The sequence below is a fragment of the Nyctibius grandis genome, chromosome 12 (assembly GCF_013368605.1).
Source record: "Nyctibius grandis isolate bNycGra1 chromosome 12, bNycGra1.pri, whole genome shotgun sequence".
Lineage (NCBI taxonomy): Eukaryota > Metazoa > Chordata > Aves > Nyctibiiformes > Nyctibiidae > Nyctibius > Nyctibius grandis.
Window position 1 is genome coordinate 2245154 of NC_090669.1, and position 22275 is coordinate 2267428.

The 22275-nt window shown below is 45.4% G+C and overlaps 1 protein-coding gene across 11 annotated transcripts in view; it reads right to left on the reverse strand.

Moving 5' to 3' along the window:
- CNOT1 (CCR4-NOT transcription complex subunit 1) overlaps positions 1 to 19522 on the reverse strand; it is a 57503-nt gene extending 37981 nt beyond the window's left edge. For all 11 annotated transcript variants that reach the window (XR_011049052.1, XM_068411005.1, XM_068410998.1 and 8 more), the window contains exons 1-12: positions 19387 to 19522; positions 13198 to 13473; positions 8852 to 8959; positions 8078 to 8176; positions 7458 to 7526; positions 7304 to 7358; positions 6659 to 6862; positions 5057 to 5225; positions 2982 to 3108; positions 2577 to 2687; positions 1231 to 1401; positions 569 to 696 (exon numbers count right to left, since the gene is read on the reverse strand). Coding sequence is in view for 10 of the 11 variants with exons in the window: in XM_068411005.1 (XP_068267106.1) it covers positions 569 to 696; positions 1231 to 1401; positions 2577 to 2687; positions 2982 to 3108; positions 5057 to 5225; positions 6659 to 6862; positions 7304 to 7358; positions 7458 to 7526; positions 8078 to 8176; positions 8852 to 8959; positions 13198 to 13299 (1343 nt within the window). In the remaining variant the exon portion in view is untranslated. The remainder of the gene's footprint in view (positions 1 to 568; positions 697 to 1230; positions 1402 to 2576; positions 2688 to 2981; positions 3109 to 5056; positions 5226 to 6658; positions 6863 to 7303; positions 7359 to 7457; positions 7527 to 8077; positions 8177 to 8851; positions 8960 to 13197; positions 13474 to 19386) is intronic.
- Between the last annotated feature and the right edge of the window lie 2753 nt (positions 19523 to 22275).

The following is a 22275-nucleotide window of genomic DNA, read 5'->3' on the forward strand; positions in this document are numbered from 1 at the left end:
CCCATATCCCCATCCTCCAATTCCCTATTTTGGGCCATACAATGGAAATAGAAGCAAGTATCTTCACTGAAATCAGCCACACAGCTGTATCAAAAGAAGAGGTGTATGGGTCAGCTCAGAAAGTCACACTAGTCAGCTTTATGCAATAACTCAACAATAGCTATATAAATTTGTTATTTAAATCCCAGGACTTCTTTCACACAAGTAGAGCAACTTTCTCTAATGTCATCCTGGGAAAGACAGATTTAAATTCATACCTCCTCTATCCCCTCCTCTCAGCTCACAGTATCTGCCAAAATACATCAGCAGAAGTTCTCCAGACAACCAGAAAACTCCAATAAAAGCAAGAACTGGCAGTATGTTTTCAGATATTATGGAAGTACATAGGAAGTTCTGATAATATGAGAACTTTCCCCGATCAAACATGGAACAAATACTAATGCCTGATCTACTGGGATGTACACACAGCTACAAGTAAAGCTGGTTGCATGAAGATAAAGCCACATTTGACCAGACACATAATCTTACTCTAACTCTAGGTATGAAAACCAGTTGAGAGCAGGTTTACCATGTAGCAATTTCTCGATTGTCATCCTCTGGTGGTGCTTTCAGGATGTCTGTGGCAACAGTATGACAAGGGTAGTCAGCAAAACAGAAGATGTCAGGGTTTATGAGGGAATGTTGAATGAAGGAGAGCTGGAATAAAAGACATTAAAATAGTTTAGACATTTAGAGTTTCAGGTTCCTTCCACTTTATCAACCGCCACATTTCTGAGAATGATGTAAATCAAAGCAGTACAGATGAGCCAAGATTTACTATCAGTGTGTTTTAGATAAGACTGAACCGCACACTTTTCCTGGGATTTCTGCAAGTGACAGATACAGATGCGCTGAGGGTACTTGTCTGCACAAAGCCACAGCCTTTCTGTTTAAGCAAGTAAAAACCTCAGAGCACAGCCATGCAGCAACAGCTCTACACTCAGCTGCATTACACATCAGAACTCTGCTAAAATGGAAGGTGTTGTCACATGGACAGCAAGTGACCCATCTCCCCAACAAAGCAGACACTGTTCCATTAACAGACTGTACTTCAGTAACATACCTGAGGCCTATGACTTACAGGCCAAGTTCTCAAGCGTGGCTTGTCTAAAAATTCACATGACCAATCCGCATTTGCCATACAAGAAACTCAGGAACTTCACAAGTGAATAGAAATGCTGGTAAACCCACCTGGCCCTCTGCGTGCTTCCAAGGTCTGTATATGGCATTAACTGGAAAAACTTCCATGCCCAGCCCTCTCTGGATGCCAAACACTACAATATGCAGGCCCTTGCTGTCACGAATCTGAAATCCCGGATGGTCCAATTCATAGGTTACTACTTTGAAGTCCAGGCTAGGATTCTGCAACGAGAAAAACAAGAGGGCAGTCAGCCTCGAACATCGCAGTCTTCAGTACTGCCTTGTAAGAACCCCTCTTCATCAATATTTTATTCAGCTTAACATCCACCCGACTTCTAGTCGAAAGCAAGGGTTTTTGTTTTAAAAAGAACAGGATTTAGATAGTGTGAGAACTTGATGCAAGTTGATGTTTGAAACTAGGCTGTGAGATCGCACTTCCCCCAGCACTACAGGCAGTAGCTGTCCATCCTTTCAAACATTTCATCAACAAGTCTTCAAATAGACCCCCAAACCCCCCAACACATAGGTCCTTTCCTAGCATGCTAACTCATTCCTTTTGTAGGTCTCCCTATGCCCTCCAATAAAAGGCAGAAGGCTCTGACCCACTGGCAAACAGAACTTGCTTTTCCTTTTGAAGAATGCACGCCACAAGTACTTGCAAAGCACCTCTTAGATTTTCAGCAATAGTGTGAAACCACAGGGATGAGGGAGCTTGGAGGGAACTATGGCCATTGTGGAACGCAGACCGCTCCTTTCAGAGACAGGTGAGCACCAAAGACAAAGCTACTTGTATGTTCCAAGGTTTAAACAAAACAGTGACTCCTGCATAGATTAGAGGGAATACACAGAAAAAACCCCACCCAATATAAGGTAGGCAAAGGAAATCGTACACACGTTTCACTGAGTTAATTACAAAAATTGCTGCTTAAAGTGGTGGAAAAACTTCCCTATTTCTGAAGCATCATCGTACATAAGAAGCATTCAGAGTTTTGGAATGAGTAGCTATAAAAATATTTTATTTTCATCACTAATGCCTACAGTGAGAAGCTTTTCAAAACAAGGTGCCTGATGCACAAAACTTTCCACTGTCAGAAATAAGTTCAAGCACAAAAACCCTCAGAGAACACATGCTGGAGTACATGGGAGCAGCGTGGAATAAATCTCAAGCTGCACCCAAGTTAACCATTCAGGCAGCTTTTATTTCCCACAACTCCTCAAAATATTCTTGTTTATGAGGAAAAAAAACCACCAATCATTTAAGTACAGTAGCACAATTACACTGATGAGATTCAAAGCCATTCAGGCTGCCAGGAGCTTAAAAAGCTTTACAGTCACACTGAGACATGCCCTTCTTTCAGATAGTCCGCATAAAAGACCGAGATGCTCACAAAACTTACCAGCTCTTTAAGAACATCAATTAAGACCTCCACATTCCAGGTATGGGCTTGTGCTCCATCGCTTTTATCTTTCCCATCACTCCAAATTCCACTGCCAGGAGCCGAAATAGACTGCAAGTTAAATACACTCAATCAAATACTAGTTAAAAATAAAGCAGTCTCAAAAGCCACTGCCTACAGAACTCCCTGCACTATGAAGGTAAGCAGAAGTTCAGACCAGTAATGACACCAGTTGCACGCTTCTGAGAATCTCTCATTCAGGAATGTATTACAGACATTTGCAGCAGAACAGTTAGAAGTGTTGAATAATAAAAGCAATTCTTAAATTACTAGAGGCTAGAATTTTAACTCCTCATTTTCTGCTGATTACACTATATATAATCCCCACCCCAGCAGGCCACTCACTTGTAATGGAATCCCATCCGTCAACCCCGAATGAGTTCGGGCCATCATCCCCAAAACCCTGGCAACCTGGGCAGCTGTGACTTCCCGAACACCAAACTGCATTATTATGTTGCGACATTCTTCGACACTAAGATGCAATGAAACAGAGAGATCTTAATACGAAAGCAGGTTGAGCTGTGTCACAACATAAGACAGAACAAAACAAGACCTGTGAGCACAGTTGGGACAGCAGAGATTGTTGCAAGAATCTAACTGCAGACTGTAAAATATGACTGTTCGCTGTGTTAGTCAAATTACCCAACACAACAAAACTCCAGGACAAGTAAGAAGAGAAATTCATAGGAAGCCCGTGTGATTATTTCCATGACTGTGCTATGTATTCAGTTCAAAGCTAGGTCTACTTAAGTGACAGTAAGAGGTGTTTCACAGGCTATGCTCTGTCAAGGTAAAAGCACAGGGCAGGTTTAGCACTGTTTTCTGTTAAAAGCACTTCCATGTATTGACCTGTGATACAAAGCTTCAGAGATTGAAGTTTTCTGCTCGCAAAAAGTGAGACAAAGGCTCTGAGAATGCATGTGAGAATGACGTGGCTGTTCAAAAGGTGAGCTGTGAAGGTGTGCCTTTTAGCCTCACGCAAGCCATCACGCTTCTGATCAGAGGTCACTAGCAAAAACCTTCAAGGAGCCAAAAGACCAAACAATGAGCAGATGCTTAAGTTCAGATTTTAGAACTGAAGGCCTTCTTTGCAATTCTTGTTTCACTTTGGGAACACCTCGTAGTTAGGCTAACGAGATTTATACGCCATCACTATAGATCAAAAAAATGTTTTATTAACAAGCACATGTCATGTGCTGTTAGTAGTCAGCAGTCTTTCTTTTAAAATACAGAATCATTTACTTCTCTTAGCTTATGCTTCTTAAGTGAACCTTCCTTTAAAAAAAACACATTAGGTTCATACTGAGGGCTAAGACTAAGGCCCCCTTCAAAACCAGCCACACACTTGCAGGCTCCTGTTATCACCACCAATATTAAGAGCACTATCCTAAATCCTTAAAAATTGCATTCAAAAATTGAGCTGGATTTGTGCAGATAGCAGACACGCAGCAGGAAATAAACTTTTAATATATTCAAATTAACTCTTCAATAGACAGCTTCTGACTAAAGTCTGGCTTCTCCTTCCACTGTTCTAGTACCTATTCCAATTCACACGTGTATATAAACAAATAGCTCGTGTCATGCAATACTCATGATAGGTGCTATAAGCAAAGATCTTCAGTGCTGCTCACACCACCCCTGCAAACCCGCAGCTCTAGGGATGACAGCCAGCTCCAGCAAGTCAAATTAACAGAGCTGCCCATCTAACACTTCGGACTAGTGGCAGAGTGCAAAAATACAGATTATTATTGAAGATGTGGGTAATGCACATCAACAAATATAGACACAAACCCAGGGTGAGTTAAAGACAGCTGTATTTTTACCAAAATAAGCCTGAGCAAGCAAAGACTGATGCAGCTGTCAACATACTCTAGCAATTCACTATCATAATTAGATTCTACAGCTACAAATCATCTCAATCATACTGTGTACCACACTGATCAAAACCCAATACAAACAGAAAGCTGCTGCTGGTCAAACTCTCTTGAAGTGAAACTATTACCTTCAGTTCTTCTGTAATCTATTCCATGTGGACAGTGAGCTAACAGTAATCTGTCATAAAAGCAAAGTTCTTCCAAAGATCTAGTCAGATTTAGCTGGAATTTATGCCTACCTAGCCACTTTGGTCTTACTCAAAAAAAGGGGTGACGGTCAAATTCTCATAAAACCTTCACAAGGAATTTGAATGCCTTTACCTAGTGCTTCTTATCATCACAAAATCCTACCCAATCTCAACAGACATGCCATACACATTAGAAGAAAGCAAAATATAAACCAGGAATCAAAACAAATGACCTCATAATACTTAAAGAGGTTATAGTTATTTTAGTGCTTTAAGTGTTCTTTACCTTTTGCCTCAGGAAACAAGAATGAAAACCACTGCCACCCAAGAAGCTTGAAAAATTACATTTCCTACAAACCTTGTACAAAAGCCATAGCCAACTTCTTGCATGAAATCTGCCAGAGAACTCTCCATCATGGTTTTGGCTATGCCTCCAGAATCAGGCAGGATCCTGTCCATTAGAATGTCCCGTTTTTCAGGGTATAGAAGTGGTGCAAGCACCACAGGGCAACGCTCCTGGGGAAAATCTAAAGGCAAGAGTAACAAAAAAAAAAGCATCAAAAAACTCAGAACACCAGTTGCATGCAAGTAACTACTCAAAATAACTGGACTGCTGTACTAGAGTTTCCTGCCTGCTGCAGAAATCAACAGGGCGCTCATGCAGCATTCCTCCATCCCACCTCCCAGTCCTTTACTGGTACTTGGATATTCCTAGAGAACAAGAATGTGGAACAGACTAGGTTCGTACAGGTTCACTGCAGCTGCCCAAAGGGCTAGCAGCTGTGCTGGTGGTAAGTTTAGAACTAGATCGTCACTAACAGCAGTCATCCAAAAAAAGCACAGAGCAGGAAACAATACAGCAGTAGAGCAAAAGCCTCTACTCCAAATCAGGAAGTATTAGGAAACAAAGGAGCTGCTGTTGAGTCTAGGAAGTCTAGCAAATCTAAGTCAGGCACTTGGGCATGGAAAGAGAGAACACTCCCTTCTTCCTTTCAGGGAAGCAAAGTTTAAGAGAGGCACAGGAATGAGAGGATCAGATGCACGGATGGGAATTTTGCTCACAGTGGAAAGCAGCAAAGACACCTTATGGGCAGGCCTTCCTGAGACAGCGTTATCTTTAAGATGTATAATGCCTCCACACCTTTTGGGGCCTTTCAGAGAAGAGTTCCCCATTTCCCAAAGGAGAGTGAGGGCAATTACAGCAGCTAATACACTAGTCTTCATTTAAGTAAGTATGAACTAAGAAGTTAAACAAAACAAGCATTTTGCTCTTGTATAAAGGGTGCCTTCCTTCAGGTCTGTGCAGAACCAAGGAGTGGGTTGAGTTAAATTCAGTTAGCTTCAAGTCTAAAGCCTCCTTATTCTGATGAGTTTATAGCAAACACTGTTTTTTCAGAAAGGAAGGGACTACAAGTTCACAGCCTATCGATAACATCCCCTGCCATCCCACAAGAGCCATGGCAGCTTCCAGGAAATGAACTAGAAGTTTATTCAAAGCCACTTCCCTCCCCGTGCTAGTGTTTCCTCACAGATCTGCACCCAATACAAACAACCCAATGCTTACATTACCATTTCAAATAGGTGGATTTATGTTCCTTACACTGTAAGGAGTTCAAGTTTTTCAACTACAGTGCACCGAGTTCTTTAGTTCAATCCACAAATGCCATCCCACACAAGCAAACAAACACAGGCTTGAATATCCCCTACTTAATGCTTATTTCTCACAACTTTTCAAAAAACCTAAACATGACATCACACTACGGCTCTTTGAAAGAAAACCAGGACATTATGGACCAGCGCAAGAACAGTGGTATTTTTCAGTAGTTTAGAGTTATGAAAATTTACTGAGTTCTGCCACACCAAGCTCCCCACCACTTCAGCAGTCTGCACTGACAGTGTTACACAAACCCATTCCAAAGTCTGCATTTTGTCAAGGCTTCCTGAACACCACCACACTTACCTCTACGTAAAGTTTTGAGGAAAGCGTCAATCTGTTCCTGTCCTACCCCAAAGGCTCCCTTCTGCCCAAAAAGGAGATGGGAGAGGAGAAGGTGCAGGACCTCTATTGCAATATCTTGGAAGCCACCTTCTTGATTTCCACTGACGTCCGCGTCAATGTAAGAGCGCAAAAGATCCGGGAGTTTCTGTTTGATAAACTGGGCAGCTTTTGAAAACAAGAGAGTGTAGAGTCAAAACCTGAAATTTCTTTTTAATGTGAAGACTCTTTTTAGCTAGGTAACATTCTCTTAATCTGAGTTTGTTTACCACAAGCCACAACAGCTCAGATTTAAATAGAAGCTTCATAATCCATACCTCAGAACTCAAATATTAACGAACAACTAAAAGGTAAGATTTCACAGTACCTCAATTTGATTCATTATCTAACAAGTTTTATTAATGGAAGGGACCTTCAACTTCATATAAGACAAGATGACTGTGCTATCTACTGCCCCTCTCAAAATGCTGTTAGACTTCAACAGCCCCGCTGATTGCAAGGTCTTGCATTACTCAGGTCACACAGGCACACATCTATCCATCTAGAAAGCCCACTGCTTAAAAAGAAAAAAATGTGTCCCTGCTGGAGGCCTTTGGAAGCTTCACTTACCAAAACCTCGTAGATCCGAGCTGAAAGAGTTCAGTAAAGCGAGACCAAAAATCACCTACAAGCAAGAACAAACATCACAGTAAGGGGACATAATCCTTTCTAACAAGCTTAGTCAAAAAATATTAAAATACTTTGGAAATAAATGTTCACCTACCTCTTGAACTTTACTTAATTTGATGACTTTACTCAATTGGGCAAATAAATGGGGTGAAGGCTTTAGACTCTGAAACAGGTAAGAAGAGTTAAATGGAAGCTGTTATATGTAAGTCTCATTTACAACGTGGCAGGCTATCTAGAGTCCATTCGTAGGTCTGGAATATTAGTAACTATTCTGCTGTAGGTTAACACAAAGCTTATACAGCTTAACAAAGCCTCTTTGGAACTATTTTTGTATACATCTAGACTAAAAGTTTCTTTTGCCTATCCCACTCTTTCACTATTAAACCCCCATCATGGCTTTCATGTTGAAAGAAACAGGAACACTGACAATTTAATTTGGTTCTGGCTGCCACAAACAAGCCATAAAGTATTAATGGTAGGTTAAGCTTTAAAGTTAGTTTGCAGTCGTTCTGAGGGATTGAATAACCTGCTCAGTTTAACAAAAAAAAACACCTCGCCCAACTTCTGGGCAAGCTCAATTTTTAAAGACTTTAGTAAAACCAATCTTAGCCATAAAAAAACCCTGGAAAAACACAAGGGAAAGCCAGCTGGTTTCCTACAGTCCAATTCACTGCAGTTTCTGACATTGGGATCCCCTTCAATAATCACACAAACCTTCTGATAGTGCAACGGATTGTCAATGGCGTAGGACAGCGTCGAGATAAAGTTTGGTTTTGTAATCAGCGACGCACACTCCTGGATCAGAAATTGAGTCTGAAAAGAACGAGATAAATTGAACACTCGTATTGTTTTGTAACAGGGCAATAAAACAAAGCTGCTACTGTTCACTGCGTGCAGTAAAACTAAACAAAGATAAGGTGCTTAAGGCTTGTAAGTGCCCAAATTCTCATTAACATTAACTAGCTTCTTTTCATTCAAGTTTTCTTCAGGTTTAATTTGGTTTTTCTTTTAAGACTGAGAAAGTGATCAAACATCCTCCATCATGTGTGCAATGTTTCATTTGCTGTAAGCATCCTCACACACTGCAACAGACAATCTAAGAGTATTTGATTCCTGTTTATGAGCTAAAAAAGTCTGTGGCAAAGGATGCTTAAGGATGAAAACACTCCAGAGAACTGACATAGCCAGCACCAGAAGTACCAGTTAGTGGATTTGGACAAAGTTTTAAACGACTTTCAAAACAGAGCAGAAAGAGCAACTGTACTGAAGCTACCTGTTTTTCCAGATCAAGGGATTCTAAGAGCGAGATATCAACAATTTGTTGTCTTCTGACTTGAGGACTGGCAAAAGGTGCTTGCAATTGAAATGCAAAGACGTTTGCTTGAAGCTACTACCTCTAACTTGCCTTTGTGCTTAAAATGGATCAAATCCTATTGCAGATTTTTAACAACCAAAACTAATAAGCGTATGCCTCAGTGCAAACTGTACCTGATGGAAATCTTTGCCACTGCTTTTACCATCGCCACTGAAATCCACGTGCGAGAATAGACAGCGTAGTAAATGCCTGTCTGCCTCGGGACCGTGCCTATTCACAATCTGGAATAAAAAAATCCAAAAAACAACTTGGTAGCAAACAGTCATTACACAGCAAGATCTGGGTATAGTACTATAGATACAGCAGTAATTCTAGTAAAGTCATCTACAGTTTTAACAAAACTGCTAAGAATGTTCTTTTTTCATCAGTAACCCAGAAACCAAGTCATTAACCCTATTTGCAAATTAAAAGTATAAACTAAGAGATAAAGAAAGCATCTAGACACAAGTCACTGACACAGAAGCCATGCGTTTCATGGGTAGTATTCTTAAAAAGCTAAGTAAAGAGGGGTTTTCAAGTCACCTGAAGGAGGATTTCAAGCTTCTCTGCCAGAAAAGCAGCCCAGAATCCACAGTGTCATGGCCTCACTTTTCCCCATTTCTCCCCACAGCTACAGTGCCTAACTCCGCAGGAGCACAGCCTTGGGACAGCGTGCACCTCTGGGCTATGCCAGTGTAGCAGGAATTTATCCCAGAGATAAGGCACCGTACAGCATCTTCACTGATCTTGCAGCCAGCTTCTACGCTGTCTCCTGGTCATGAGTGACTTGGCCACCATCACTCCATGGTCTTTTAAGACATAAAGGCAATACTAGACAGGAAGTGTTTCCTGCCATCTAAAGAAAAAAGTTCATCTCAAACTTGCTCGTTAGCAAGCTTTAAAATCAAATACCACATGCTGAACATCTGCAACTGAGACCTTTTCCCAAGTCTTTCCCCTGTCATTAGAGCTCATTCAACTGAATTCTATGCCTCAGTCACAAATAGGTGATCTGCTTTTGTTCATTGCAGCACCTACCACTCATTACGAAATCTTAACACCACTATTACATTTTTGTTAGCATCCCCCATCATTTTGCCTTAAGTTTAACTCCCAGCTATAAACCAGCTCATCAGCTTGTTGTCTGAAGCACCTTCAGGTTGTTTCAGTGTTTATTCATTTCTTCAAACCTCATCTAACTGGACAGCATTACTTGTTTTTAATAAAATTCATACTGGCAGAAATTTGAAGTCACTTCATCACCAGTAGCTTGCTTCTTTTGTCCAAGCAGTAGCAGCTAACATCAAATCCAACCTTCATGTATTGGCAAAATTTTTGCCAGTTTCCCCCTTTCTAGCTGCAGGGCAGACACGACATGTACCAGTACAAACCAGCAGCTCTGCCTATGCTCTGACAGCCTCCACCAAGCCCACTGCTTCACCCCGTCATAAATATCCTTGTTTGCCGGTAGCTTCTTTGAGCAAAAACAGAAACAGCACTGCTTTAGGCTGTGTCCACTCCAGCTCTGCAGTTTGATTGTTCTCATCTCAATTCTTCTACCTTTATCTGACACTATGCTTCCCTTTCCCTCACAGCCTGCTTATTCCAGTGGCTGCCAAGTTTTGTTCTGCTGGAAAGAAACATCCGAGTCAGATATAGCTCTGCTTCTTGACCAGAGGCTAGAATCTACGTGCTTGTGAGATGTCAGTCCAGAGGAAATAGCCCGCTTCAGTCAGGCTGACAGCACTGTCTTCAAAGGCAGCCATCCCCCATGATCAGGTAGCAAGATGCTCAGATTGGTGCAAAAGGCAGCAAAACTGAATTGACAGCAAGTTCTAGTTAGCCCAGGCTTCAGAAAACAGGCAATTCGTTTAGGCAATCCCAATTAAATACATAGATTTAGATGTGGTAACAAGACTGGCATGAAACTCAATGAAACTCTAGGGAGCTACCTGATGCCATGACCAAGATGAAATCCCCAAAGCAGATGGATACAGAAGAAAACTGTACATAGTAAAGCCATCAACACAACCCCTCTGCATCGCAATTAGATTGCTTCCTTGCATAAAAGTAACTTCACAGGGTTAATAATTTGAAAATTTAACATATGGGGAGGAGGGGAAGAGCAGGCTAGAAGTTCAGCACAGCATCTTTCAACTCTAACTACATTCTCATAAAAGCTTTTCCAGGAAACAGGGAACGAGAATTGCTAGTTTCCCTGTAGAAAGAGCTGAAAGAAACCTTTGTATTGGCAGCCTTCACACACATTTATGAGACGGTGTACCCAATCATAAAATAATCTGTAAAGACTGACATTTTTTTACCATGGGGGTGATGAAACACTGGCACAGGCTGCCCAGAGAAGCTGTGGAGTCTCCATCCATGGGGGTACTCACAAGCTGTCTGGGCATACTGCTGGTAACCAGCTCTAGGTGACCCTGTTTGAGCAGAAGGATGGACGAGATGACCTCCAGAGGCCCCTTCCAACCTCAACGAGGCTGTGATTCAGGATCAAGTTTGACCCACCCATATCTGGATTTATCATACAGAGACAAGTTGGATTTTGTTCAGACAAACACAGGATTAGATCAAAAATAACTTTGCTTTTTCTAGATCCAGAAAGTTTTGCTCTCCTAGACGAATCTGTCCGCAAAGCCCTTCCCTCCTCTCCAACCAGGCTCTCTTTACCACTACTTCAAGAAAAGGAGACCACAAAAACTCATTTCAGAGGAAGCCATTCTTTAGAATTTGTCTCTCTGACAAATGCATAAAAGGTTTTCTTTTTAAAATACGTTCTAGTTTTTAAAGCAGTCTCAAAACATCCCCTATGCTAAGTGACTACTGAAAGCATGTTTAAGCAGAAATTAGGTCCTCAAGGTTTGCCACAGTGATGCTTGTGAGTGATTTATTTAAATGCAAGTGTCATTTTGGGCAGTCGTGACAAGAACAGCTCCAAGTATGGTTTTCCATGTACTCTTTATGCTTCGATATAAGCTTTGTAAAATTGAGTGAATTATGCCAAAGATTTACACCAAGCAGTGTACTGTGAGACAAAGAGTTAGAGCATGCACATATAATCACCTATCTAAGGAAAAATTGTACTAGCAACCACAAAAGTAAAGTAATACCAGGAAGTTTTTAACAAAAAAAAAAGACAGGAGATCATGGAGATTTTAGGAATTTAGTCTTGAAATCTGAGATCTGGCTTATAACCAAGCCTACATAAAACAGCCATTTCCACACACCAGTTTCCAGTCTCTCAACACAGTGAGTCTAAGAGGCCTGCTGTGAAGGATAAGGAACAATCTGCCCCCATTTTAGAGATCTATATTCCAACTCAACAGCAGATGAGAATAAACCAGAAATGTTTATTATCCTTTACATAACTGTCCATGACAGATGTGCAAGTCATACCTCAGTCACACCTTGCTGCAAAAATCGTCTGTTCAAACCAATACTGATCGAAAAGACAGCATGGTCTCACATGAGCTCCCTGTAAGTATGAAACTTGCAAAAACACAGAAACTTTACAAAAGTTACAAGAGATGTATTCCATCTCCATGGCTTAAGAGATCATTTTAAGCAGTGAATACTGATGAAATCACCCCCTCTCACCTCAAGATAAGTAATGAATGCACTTCTAAAGAAGTCAGCTGTTACCAGAAACTCATTCTGCCTAAGCCCTCTGGCCTCCTAATCTGATTCAAATCACTGCAGCACTGCACTAGGGTAAGGAAAAAAAAAAGTAACTGGCCCAGCTGTCTGCTGGGAACTGAACTAAACCAGTTTCTAAAACTGGCTCAGTAACACTCACTTCCTCCTAAGCACTCCTCTGCTGATAATGCTTTTCAGTCCATCCTGCTCATCAGAGCTATTTTTGAAAGGGTCAGTTAAACCCGAATTCTTGCCCAGATGTTAGATATTTGGGTTTCAACCCACAGTTACTCTGTCTGCCTTCTGAAAACCCAGGGTCAAGAAAGTCAGCTTGGCTCCACCACCAAGTTGTACCTCACTGGAACAGGAGCAAAACACTTCCATCTGAGGTAAGTGAAAGCATCCGGATATAAGTAACCATGTACTCATGCTTCCAGTGCAACAACTCGGAACAGTAAATGTATATATTCTCCTGCCTCTCCCAACCAACAATGTCCTATGGAATGTCCAAAAGTTGAAAGATTTAACTTGAAGGAGTTAGGAAAGCTTTGCATATATCACTCCAAGAGCAGCAGTTAATCCTGATATTCAACTACAAAGTTATGACTGGTCTCGGCTCTGAGCTGCCATATTCCATGAGCTGATGGATGAAACCAACAGGAATATGAAAGAGACACGAGCTACGATCTCAACACCGCAGAAAACAGCGCACAGTAACGCCCACGAGAGCACTGCGGAGTACAATTCAGACGGGAAGAGAAACTCCATTTGACACGTCCATTTTTTTCCTCCCAAACTTTATTTTGTAGCTCTTTAGTTTACTTACATGCTGTATTTCCTGCTGGCTGGCTCGGTAGTTTTTCTTGGTTAAATTGTCCACCAGGTAGCTGATTTGAGACAAGGCCAGCGAGAGCGAGTCAAGATTCATTGCTGGTTGGGGCGGAAGCAGGCGGCCGAGCCCGGCGCAAAATCACCATTATTCCCCTTTAGTCACCTCAGAGACAGGTTAATTTTTTTCCCCCAATTAGCCTGTATCTGGTTCTGTGTTACTTTCTTCAGCTCTTCTTTCTCAGTTGTCTTCCTCTGTTCTGAAACATGGCACCTGAAAGACAATATTGCATTAGATTTAAGTTCTGTAGCAACTTCACAGCTACATTCTAGGCACTGCTGTTACAATGTCATGGAACTAGTCAATTGAAAATAAGGTTTTTAGGGGTTTTTTTAATTAAAAAAAATAAATCTTTAAGCTGTTTGTATAGTGATAAAAGCAGTTAGTGGTTTCTCTCTATTTTCTACTTCCAGCAGAACGCTACAGGGCAGAAAGTTAAATCCTAGAAGAATTCAGCATTAGGCCTCAGAGCTTTTTGTTTTATATTTTTGCTTACAAGCTAGCTTGGCAAACAAAAACAAAGCTTAACAAAGACATTGATAACACAGACATGCTTGATACCTTAACTTATGTAAACCATTCACCATAACTATGTCCACAAGGAAAAAGAAGTACTATTAAGTTTGCACAACACAAGCTTAGCTGTTTTCACGCTACCCAACGACATTTATTCATTTCTGCATTTTGCCAGTCTGAAAGAGCAGCAAACAGCCCCATCAGAAGAATGCCTACCCTTTCAGCACCGTGAGAGAGAAGAAAACGAGATGCACAATGAATTAGACACCACACAGCAACAGAGGTCAGAATCATTGAAAGCATCAATCACCAGTTTATATAAAAAAAGTGCTTTTTAAGCATCTCTGCAAATTTTGCCTCACTCCCATCAAAGCAGTGTTGCACCCAACCACACACACCAAAACAAGCAATTATGAATGAGCAACACGCACAAAGAACTGCAATAAACTAACCCGAACATTTGGCTTGTACCGAAACAGCTTTCCAGTGAGCTACAACAGCGGAGCTTGCCAGCTTAATAAATTTCTATGACAACACAAAACTTGGCACTTGACATCCCCTCTGTTAAATTACAGATTGCCAATGTGATAAAATTGCATCCCAAAGCAAGTCCTGCATAACCAACAGTCTGAGGAGTCTCAAAGGAAGCTGTAAGCTGCTCCAAGAAGCAGCACTGTAATTTATCAGAGGTGGAATTAAGCTGGAGAGTCACTGTTTTGAAGCTCTACTTGTTCAAAACCCAAAGGTCACTAGGCTTTGTGCCAAGAGTCTGAAGATGACTTTTTCAGGATAAAAACTATTGCTTTACTGTCTTGCCCAAAGCCACCAGTACCCGATTTCTGCCTCATCATTGAGATGGATCGCACAGGTGATGTGTTAACTTGGCGTGCACAACGCTCAGGGCAAATCAGTTCAGGAAGCAGCCCCCGCAGCAGCAGGGCTGGACGTGCTGGCCATCCTTCTGCAAGAATGGAACAGGAACAGTACAGAGGCAAGCTGAAAAAGCTGTGCCAGGTAGAACTAGAAAGGTCTTTCCCCCCTCTCCCTTTATACAAAGGTTTTCACTTGCTTATACTTAGAACTACAGCTTATTTAACATCTCCCTACGCTTTAAAACATCTTCTCCCACCATACAGGAAAGAAACCACACAGGTGATAACCTCAGCAGCAGAGGGAGCAAAACACTTCTCAGAAGGACTAGCAGGTTTACATGCAACATCTGGGGGGGAACTTACCCTCCTCTTCATCCTCCACAGACACCAAAAGGTATCAGGAGCAACAAATGCTATCACATGGGATGAAGGTCATTCTGCTCTTTAGGAAAAGTTTATTACATTAAATAAAAGTGTGGGTAAACTATTTTTAAGGAAAGTCAAACCATGAACCTACTTCCAGACTTCCATTATGCCACAGAAAACCCTACATACTCCTAGAAGCTGTGTAAGATCTTACACAAAAAACCCCAAACCTCTTACAATTCATGAAAAAGAAATTTTCAAGCAGTGATATTGAAAACATTCTTCAATGACAGGGCAGTTGTGCTATGAAAGAATTTCAGAGCATGTTTAAAACTGCAGCAAGAAGAATTACAGAAAACTTTCCATTTTTCTTTTTTGTACCTCTGACAAGCTATTATTCATCAAGCAGAGACCACCATGCCACAGTACTTACACCTACAAAAGCCACCGCCAGCAGCTAGCAAGGGGAAGTCAGTCCCTACCAGATTTCAGCAGCCAGCCTGAAGAACTCCAGGGCTGGCTGAGCTCAGGACTCAAGAACAGGACACAAACGAAAACTCCCAACTCATTCATTTTTAAGGTGATAACAGAAGCTTCAGAGTTTACCTTTCAGGCCCCTAGGAAGAAACCCCACATTTTTCTGGGTATTAGTCCTCAGACCAGTACAAACAGCACAGCAAACACACCTACTCCACCCCCAAAAAAAATCAAGCTTTTAGGTACTGGAACTTGTGTTGGGCTCAGTTGTAAATCTGATCCTCCCTGCAGAGCACTGACCCTGACCATCCCACCCTTCTGTTAGCATCCCTCTCCCAAGCAAAGCAAGGCCTACCATCCCAACATGCTTTAGTTGCACGGAAGCACAACAAACTTCACCACTTTCTAACCGTAAAATCTGGCAGTGCCACCGGAGGACCCAGGCTGGAGTCAAAATGGGATTTTCCCCTCCAAGGAAGCAGAACAAGAGCCTGAGCAGAGACTGGGACTCAAGGACAGAACACAATAGCTGAAGGAAGCAGCTTCCTATTTATGTTCTAAATATATGGTTTGCACAGTATGTATCCTGATACACAGAAAAAAACCCTGACAGCTGTCACAAGCACCAGACTAACAGCATTTCAGAGTTTCAAATGGTGCAACCTAACTTTTCAGCAGTTTATAAAAATCAGAGTAATTAAGGGAGCGCTGCCCGGAAAGCAGAAGTGCACGGGTACCTCTCTGGTCATTCAATGCAATGCTATAATTTAATTTCTACAGCACTGATTAAGAAAGCTATGAATGCTATGCAAAGCAGATTTTATTTTTAGATGCATATATTTCTTAGTGGGAATGAATCTCCCTACACCGGCCTCAACAATTCAAGCAGTTTTCAGTCCATGGGGCAAACCTGCCATCTTTACAGGTTCAGAAAATTCAGGCCTCAAACAGCAAGAGTTTTCCAAAAAACTTAAATTTGCTGACAAAATTAGCTACTTTAAAACACAGTTCCTATGATACAGTAATGGATTAAGACCCGGAAGCTCGTCAGAGATTACCATTTTATATTGTGCAACAAGGCTGACTTTTAAAAGTTAGAAAATGTTTACTGAAATCTGCAGTATTACACAGCCTCATCGCTTCCTAAGGAAATTAACGGGCCATCAGCAAAACATCTGTCATCTATTTCAGTAGATTCTTTTCAACAGCAGAGTTCTGTTGGGTTATTAAAACATAAATATAATAAAATTTTAGTAGAGAGGGGCAATATGTAACCAGCAGTCAGGTTTGACAAAAACACTCCCTACTAACCTGAAGCAGATCACAAGGAATAACTAAGCCTTGTTGCTGCAGATGACGAACCTGACACCCTCCATAAATCCAGGAACAGTCTTACAAAGAAAGTAATTCCAAATTACTTTAAGTTGAACTTTGGATTTTAGTATTTTGCAGAGGTAAGTAACCATTCCCACAGGGTTTCAAGAGCTGTAAAGATTTTAGGGCATGTGTGGAGGATAAAACAGCTTGAGTGACAGAACCAGCAATACGTTCGCTGGTTCGGTTCTAAACTCCTGTCAAAAAAGATCACACAAAACATGCTAAAAGCACCACTGCTAAACCTGCTCTTCAGAACACGGTCTCCTACCCACTTCTCAAACCCATGCACAAACAGAACACGTGGAAGAGCAGCACACCTCACAGAAGTCCCACCTGAGGAAGGGCAGTCTGAATCGTACCATAGTCAAATGAGACTTCAGGATGTCTCTCGTGTACTGGAAAACTGCACACAATTCCAGTCAACTAGAAACCACAACGCTGATTAGACACAGTAACTTTAGCAGCTCAACTAAGCATATATGTTTGTTCCCATACATTAAGGCCAGTTAAGTTTCAGGTTTGGAACCTACATCAAATCTACCAAGCATGCATCAATCACGACATGGCCGCTTCAGGCATTTTCACATCTCATCTAGGATTGTATAAAAAAAAACTCAAAGAAACTCTCACTTCCTACTTTCCCTTCAGTCAAACGCTGCAGGATAAAGTTTCCATTGGAGGGAAGTTAAAGAAATTAGGGACCTGTTCTCAAAGGCTTTGTGCTGTTTTCCCATCCAAGAAGTATTTTAGAACAGTTAAATGCTGTTTCAAAAGGCAAAGGAGAAGCGCAGTATTCATATAGCGGGGATGGTTACAGAACAAAAGAGAAATCTGGCTAAAATAGTGCTGTCATCAACCATGATTCTCAGTGACAAGAATTTCCAACATGATTTAGCAATGACCCATCACGGGGTCACAAAACGTCACCGTCCACTTAGTTCCTAAGTTATGTTTGCACAGTTTCTCTTCCACTTATTCAACTGAACACCAACAGTGGCCATTTCAACATCAATTCAAATGAATTAAATATCTAGGGGCGCCACGCTAAAAGGATAAACAGGATTAGGGATTTCTCTACAGAGGGGAGACAGGTAGATAGCCAGCTTGCTATGAGTTTGGTTTGGAGACACGAGGCCAACAGGATCAACAGTTAACACCAAACTTAAAAGCATAGGGGCAGAAAAAAACAAGACAATAACAAGCCTACAAAGGACAAACTGGTCTATTACCAACTAAGTTTGCTTCCTGTTTATAAGACAGTCACCTCACCAGACTCATCCTGCCTATAATTTGAGCCAATGCCAATGTAGTTACCTTAGAAACAGGAAGCACTTAAGTTGTGTGCACCAAGACCGACTTGTCAGGTGTCATACCTGTTTTGTTACCTGCTTAAAAAAAATGTTCCACTGAGAACAGGTGCCATGCTTCCTTCCAACAAGTGGGATTCAGAAACAGACAGTCTAAGCTCACGACATATCAACAGACTAAGTGTCTGGGTTTGTATTTTTTAGTATTATCTCACTTCTGTTGTAAATACAGTCCAAATTGTTCGTGGTTTGGTGAAATTAAACTATGACTGCTCACTAACCTGACTGTATAAAGAGAACGTGGTACTACTCCGAGTTAGAGAGCTACTGCAAAGGAGCTACTTCTAACAACACAGCATCTGTCAAAACAGCCAACTGTTGCTATCTCTAGTTTTGAAACAAGCAAGTCCATTTTGCTAGGCAGCGTGTTCTTAACTGGAGGACAGCGTTGAGAAGCGTTTCTTCCGTGTGGTCTGCAGGAATGTTATGCCACTGGATTATTTACTATAGCTCCCTGTTTACAAGTCACTTGTTTCCCTGGTGTAAGTCACAACAACGCCGACTTTCTAAGGAGGCCGCCGAGCCGCGCTCAGGGGTAGGCCCAGCACCGGCCGCTTTCCGCGTCTCTCACAGCTCTACCTGTCACTACCAACGCTATCAAAGCAGGCGGGGAAGAGAAATTAAAACAGCTCAAAAGCCGAAGACTGCCGTGCCACCTCGAAATGACCACCGGGCAGCCTGCCGCCGCCTTCCCCCCTGCACCGAGAGCCGCGGGCGGCCACCCACGGACCTGAAAACACTCGCGCCTCCCGCCCCGAGCCGTGACCGGCCCGGGTCGAGGCAAAGCCCGTCAAAGTTTACTCGGCTGCTCCTCCTGTCGCTCGGACGCCGGCCGAAGGAACGGGTGGAAGCGGAGAGGCGAGGGCCGGGGCAGGGAGCGGGGCAGGGAGCGGGGCAGGCTAGGCCAGGCCGCGGGGGCCCCGCAACCCGCCCCACACGCACCCCGGAAACGGCGGGCCCGGCGGGCTCCCTCTACCGGCCCCGCCACCGCCCGCCCCGCCGCGGCCTACACCGCCACTGCCGCCACCACCCCCGCGACCGCGACCCCCACCGCCCCGGAGGCTCCGGTGCTCCCCCCCCTAGAGCCCACCCGCGGGGCGGCCGGAGCGCGGGCCGGGGTCGCTGTGCTGGGCGCGGCGGGCGCCGCTCACCTCAGGGGGCGTCGGGAGGCCGAAGCGGGGCGCCGGGCTGGGGCCGCTCGCGGGTTTTTATCCTCTCGCCTCCGCCGTTTCGCTACAAAATGGCGGACGGGGTCGCGCGCTCACGTCGCGGCCTTTCCCCTCCCCCGTCCCCTCGCGGCACGCCAGCGGGGGGGGCAAGGGGGGGCAGCGGGGGAGCGGGTGGGCGGGGCGCCCGCCGAGCGTCCCGCCCCCTCGTCGTGGCGGTCCACCAATCACGACGCAGGCCGCGCGCCACCTGCCCAATCAGCGCTGCGCGACCTCTGGAGGGGGGGGACGTTCTGCCCTCCTGCCCCCGCCCTTCCCCGGCCCTCCGCGCGGCGCCAGCGCCGCGCCCCTATTGGCCGAGAGCGAGCGGAGTCCTGCCTACGGTTTTAGCCAATCAGCGTTGTCAGGCCTCTCGTTCGCACGCATGCGCACCAGCGGCCAACCCCCGGGGGCTGGCAAGGCCTACCAATGAGCGCGGGGCGCCGCGGCGGGGCGGGGCGGGAAGGGGAAGTGGCGGGGAGCGCCAAAGGGCGCGCGGAGTCATGGGGGTGGGGGCGCCCCTCCCCGAGTGGTGCGGTCCGCCCCGCCCCCCCGCAGTGGTACGGCCCTGGGCACCACGCCCCCCCCCCCGAGGCGCAGGGCCTTACACCCGCGCTGACATGGTACGGCCCGGAGCGCTGCCTGTGGCCCGGGCATTTCACACCCCCCCCCCCTGCACAGTGCGGTGGTACGGCCCGCGGCCCTGCATCCCCCCAACATGGCGGCGCTGGGCCCGGGCCCGTCACACCGCGTCCCCTGGGCCCCGGCCCCGGCCCGTCACACCGCGTCCCCTCCACTGCAGGGCCGCAGCCGCCTCCCCGGGCCGCTCCAGGGGCCATTTTGCCCCCAAATCCCCCCTCCCGGCTCGCCGGCAGCGGTCCTGGAGGAGGAAACTCTTGGAGCCCCTCAGGGCCAGGGCCGCCACCCCGCGCCCCAAAACCCCAGAACGGCTCCTTCCCACCTGCCTCAGCCGCCCCACACCCGCCGTCCAGCCCTGGGCCGCCCCCGGGGTGCCAACACCAGGACCCCCGGGACCTCCCCTGGGAGGGTACCCCGGGGTAACAGGGCCCAAGGAAGGCGATGGGGCCTCACCTCTGGCAAGGGGACCCCCCCACCAGCCGCCATGGGGGCAGCACCAAAACCCACCCCTGGCCCCACGCCGTCCACCCCAAAGCTCGGAGAGCCAGGCTGGCATTTCAGGACACGGCTTCATCCCTGCATCCCCCCGGGGAGCATCTCCCTCTCCCAGCACGGCCTGAGGACCCCCGGCCCCACAGAAACCACCCTCTGCCGGCCCGGCACACGCACCACAATGTCACTTTTATTGAGTCGAGCTCCCTCCGCTTTCTGCACGTACAAAATACATTTTAAAAGGCCGGTGTTTGTAAACAGTCAGGGGAGCGGTAAGGCAAACAGAGAAACAGCCACAGCACCTCCGTACCCCCCTGCTCTCAACCCTCCGGGGGGATCAAGGGATCCCAGCAATGAGAATCAAAGACATGGGACACCATGTCTGCCTCCGCATCAGCTGTGGGACCTCACCTTCAGGAAAGCCGGAGCTACAAAAGCCACCGGGTACCAAACCCCTCTCCGTCTTGATGGGGCACTGAAAGGCATCTCGGCGTTGGCATCTGCTGAGCCTTGAGCATCCCGGTCCCTGCTGGGCACTGTGGGAGGTGGCTCTGTGCTCCCTATGTCCAGGAAGAGCTGTCTGCAGGGCTGGGTGGCTCAGGGTGGGCACCTTCTTTATGCCCAAGCCCCAGCACTGGCTCTCAGGCAGGAGTCGGGTGAAGGGGCTCGGGAGGCAGCCGGTGCCATACGAATGGGGGGTTTGCTGGAGCCTGGTTTTGTCAAAAGTTGAGAGCACAGAGGTTGGAGGTACCTTGAGGGAGGCAGGAGGGACACGTGCCTTCACAGGGTCCCGCAACACATTCACGCTGTGCTTGGGGCTTTTCTTCCTCCTTCTCCATGTGTCTCCCTGTCTTGTCCCAAGGAGCAGTGGAGAGGTCTGCATTTACAGGCAGCAAGTATCAGTAGGGAGAGATCAAATGTTTCCACCTTGGGGAAGCACCCACGTGCTGTCCTCCCACCCACTGCCGCTGGTCACGGAGGGAGAGCACCACGGTGAGAAGTACAGTTCCCCTGCCCACCATGACACCCTGGGCTGCTTCCAGGAGATGCAGAAGGAGCAGGTGGTGCACAAAGCTGGGCTGGACCCTCGTCACTGAAGCAGTGATAGATACACATGAATTCCTCCCTCCCCCAAGCTTCTGGAAGCCAAACAAGGAAGAAGGGAACTCAAAGACTGAAAAAGAGCAGTTTGCTGTTGAGGTTTAACTCCCCCAACCAAATCTGCAGCTGGAGAAACTGCTCAAACCAGCGAAAGCAGAAGTGAAACTACCATCCAGACAGGTGACGCAGGGACAGCCCAGAGCAACACCAGCCACAGAGAGTGTAAATGACCAAGGGAACAATACAAAACGGATAAATAATGACTGCTTTATCCCCAGAGCATCCCTTAAAACCTACATCTGGCCCAGTCCCATTCCCTGGACACCTCCTGGATGAACAGGATTGGAAATCTGGAGCAGAGTGTTGCTCTATTGTAGTGTCTCCAGCAGGTCGATGCAGCCACAGCACCTTCTCTAGTGAGTGAGCAGCCCCTGGCAGGGGAAACATTGCACTGGTGTTGTCCCGGGCTCGTCCTGATCCTCCAAAAAACAAAATCAGGCTGAAGGCGACGGTCCCACTTCATAACAGAAAGTGCAGCCCAGGCGGAGGGAGATGTAAGGGTAAGGGCAGGAGACCGGTGAGATGAGCCACGGGAAAGCAGAG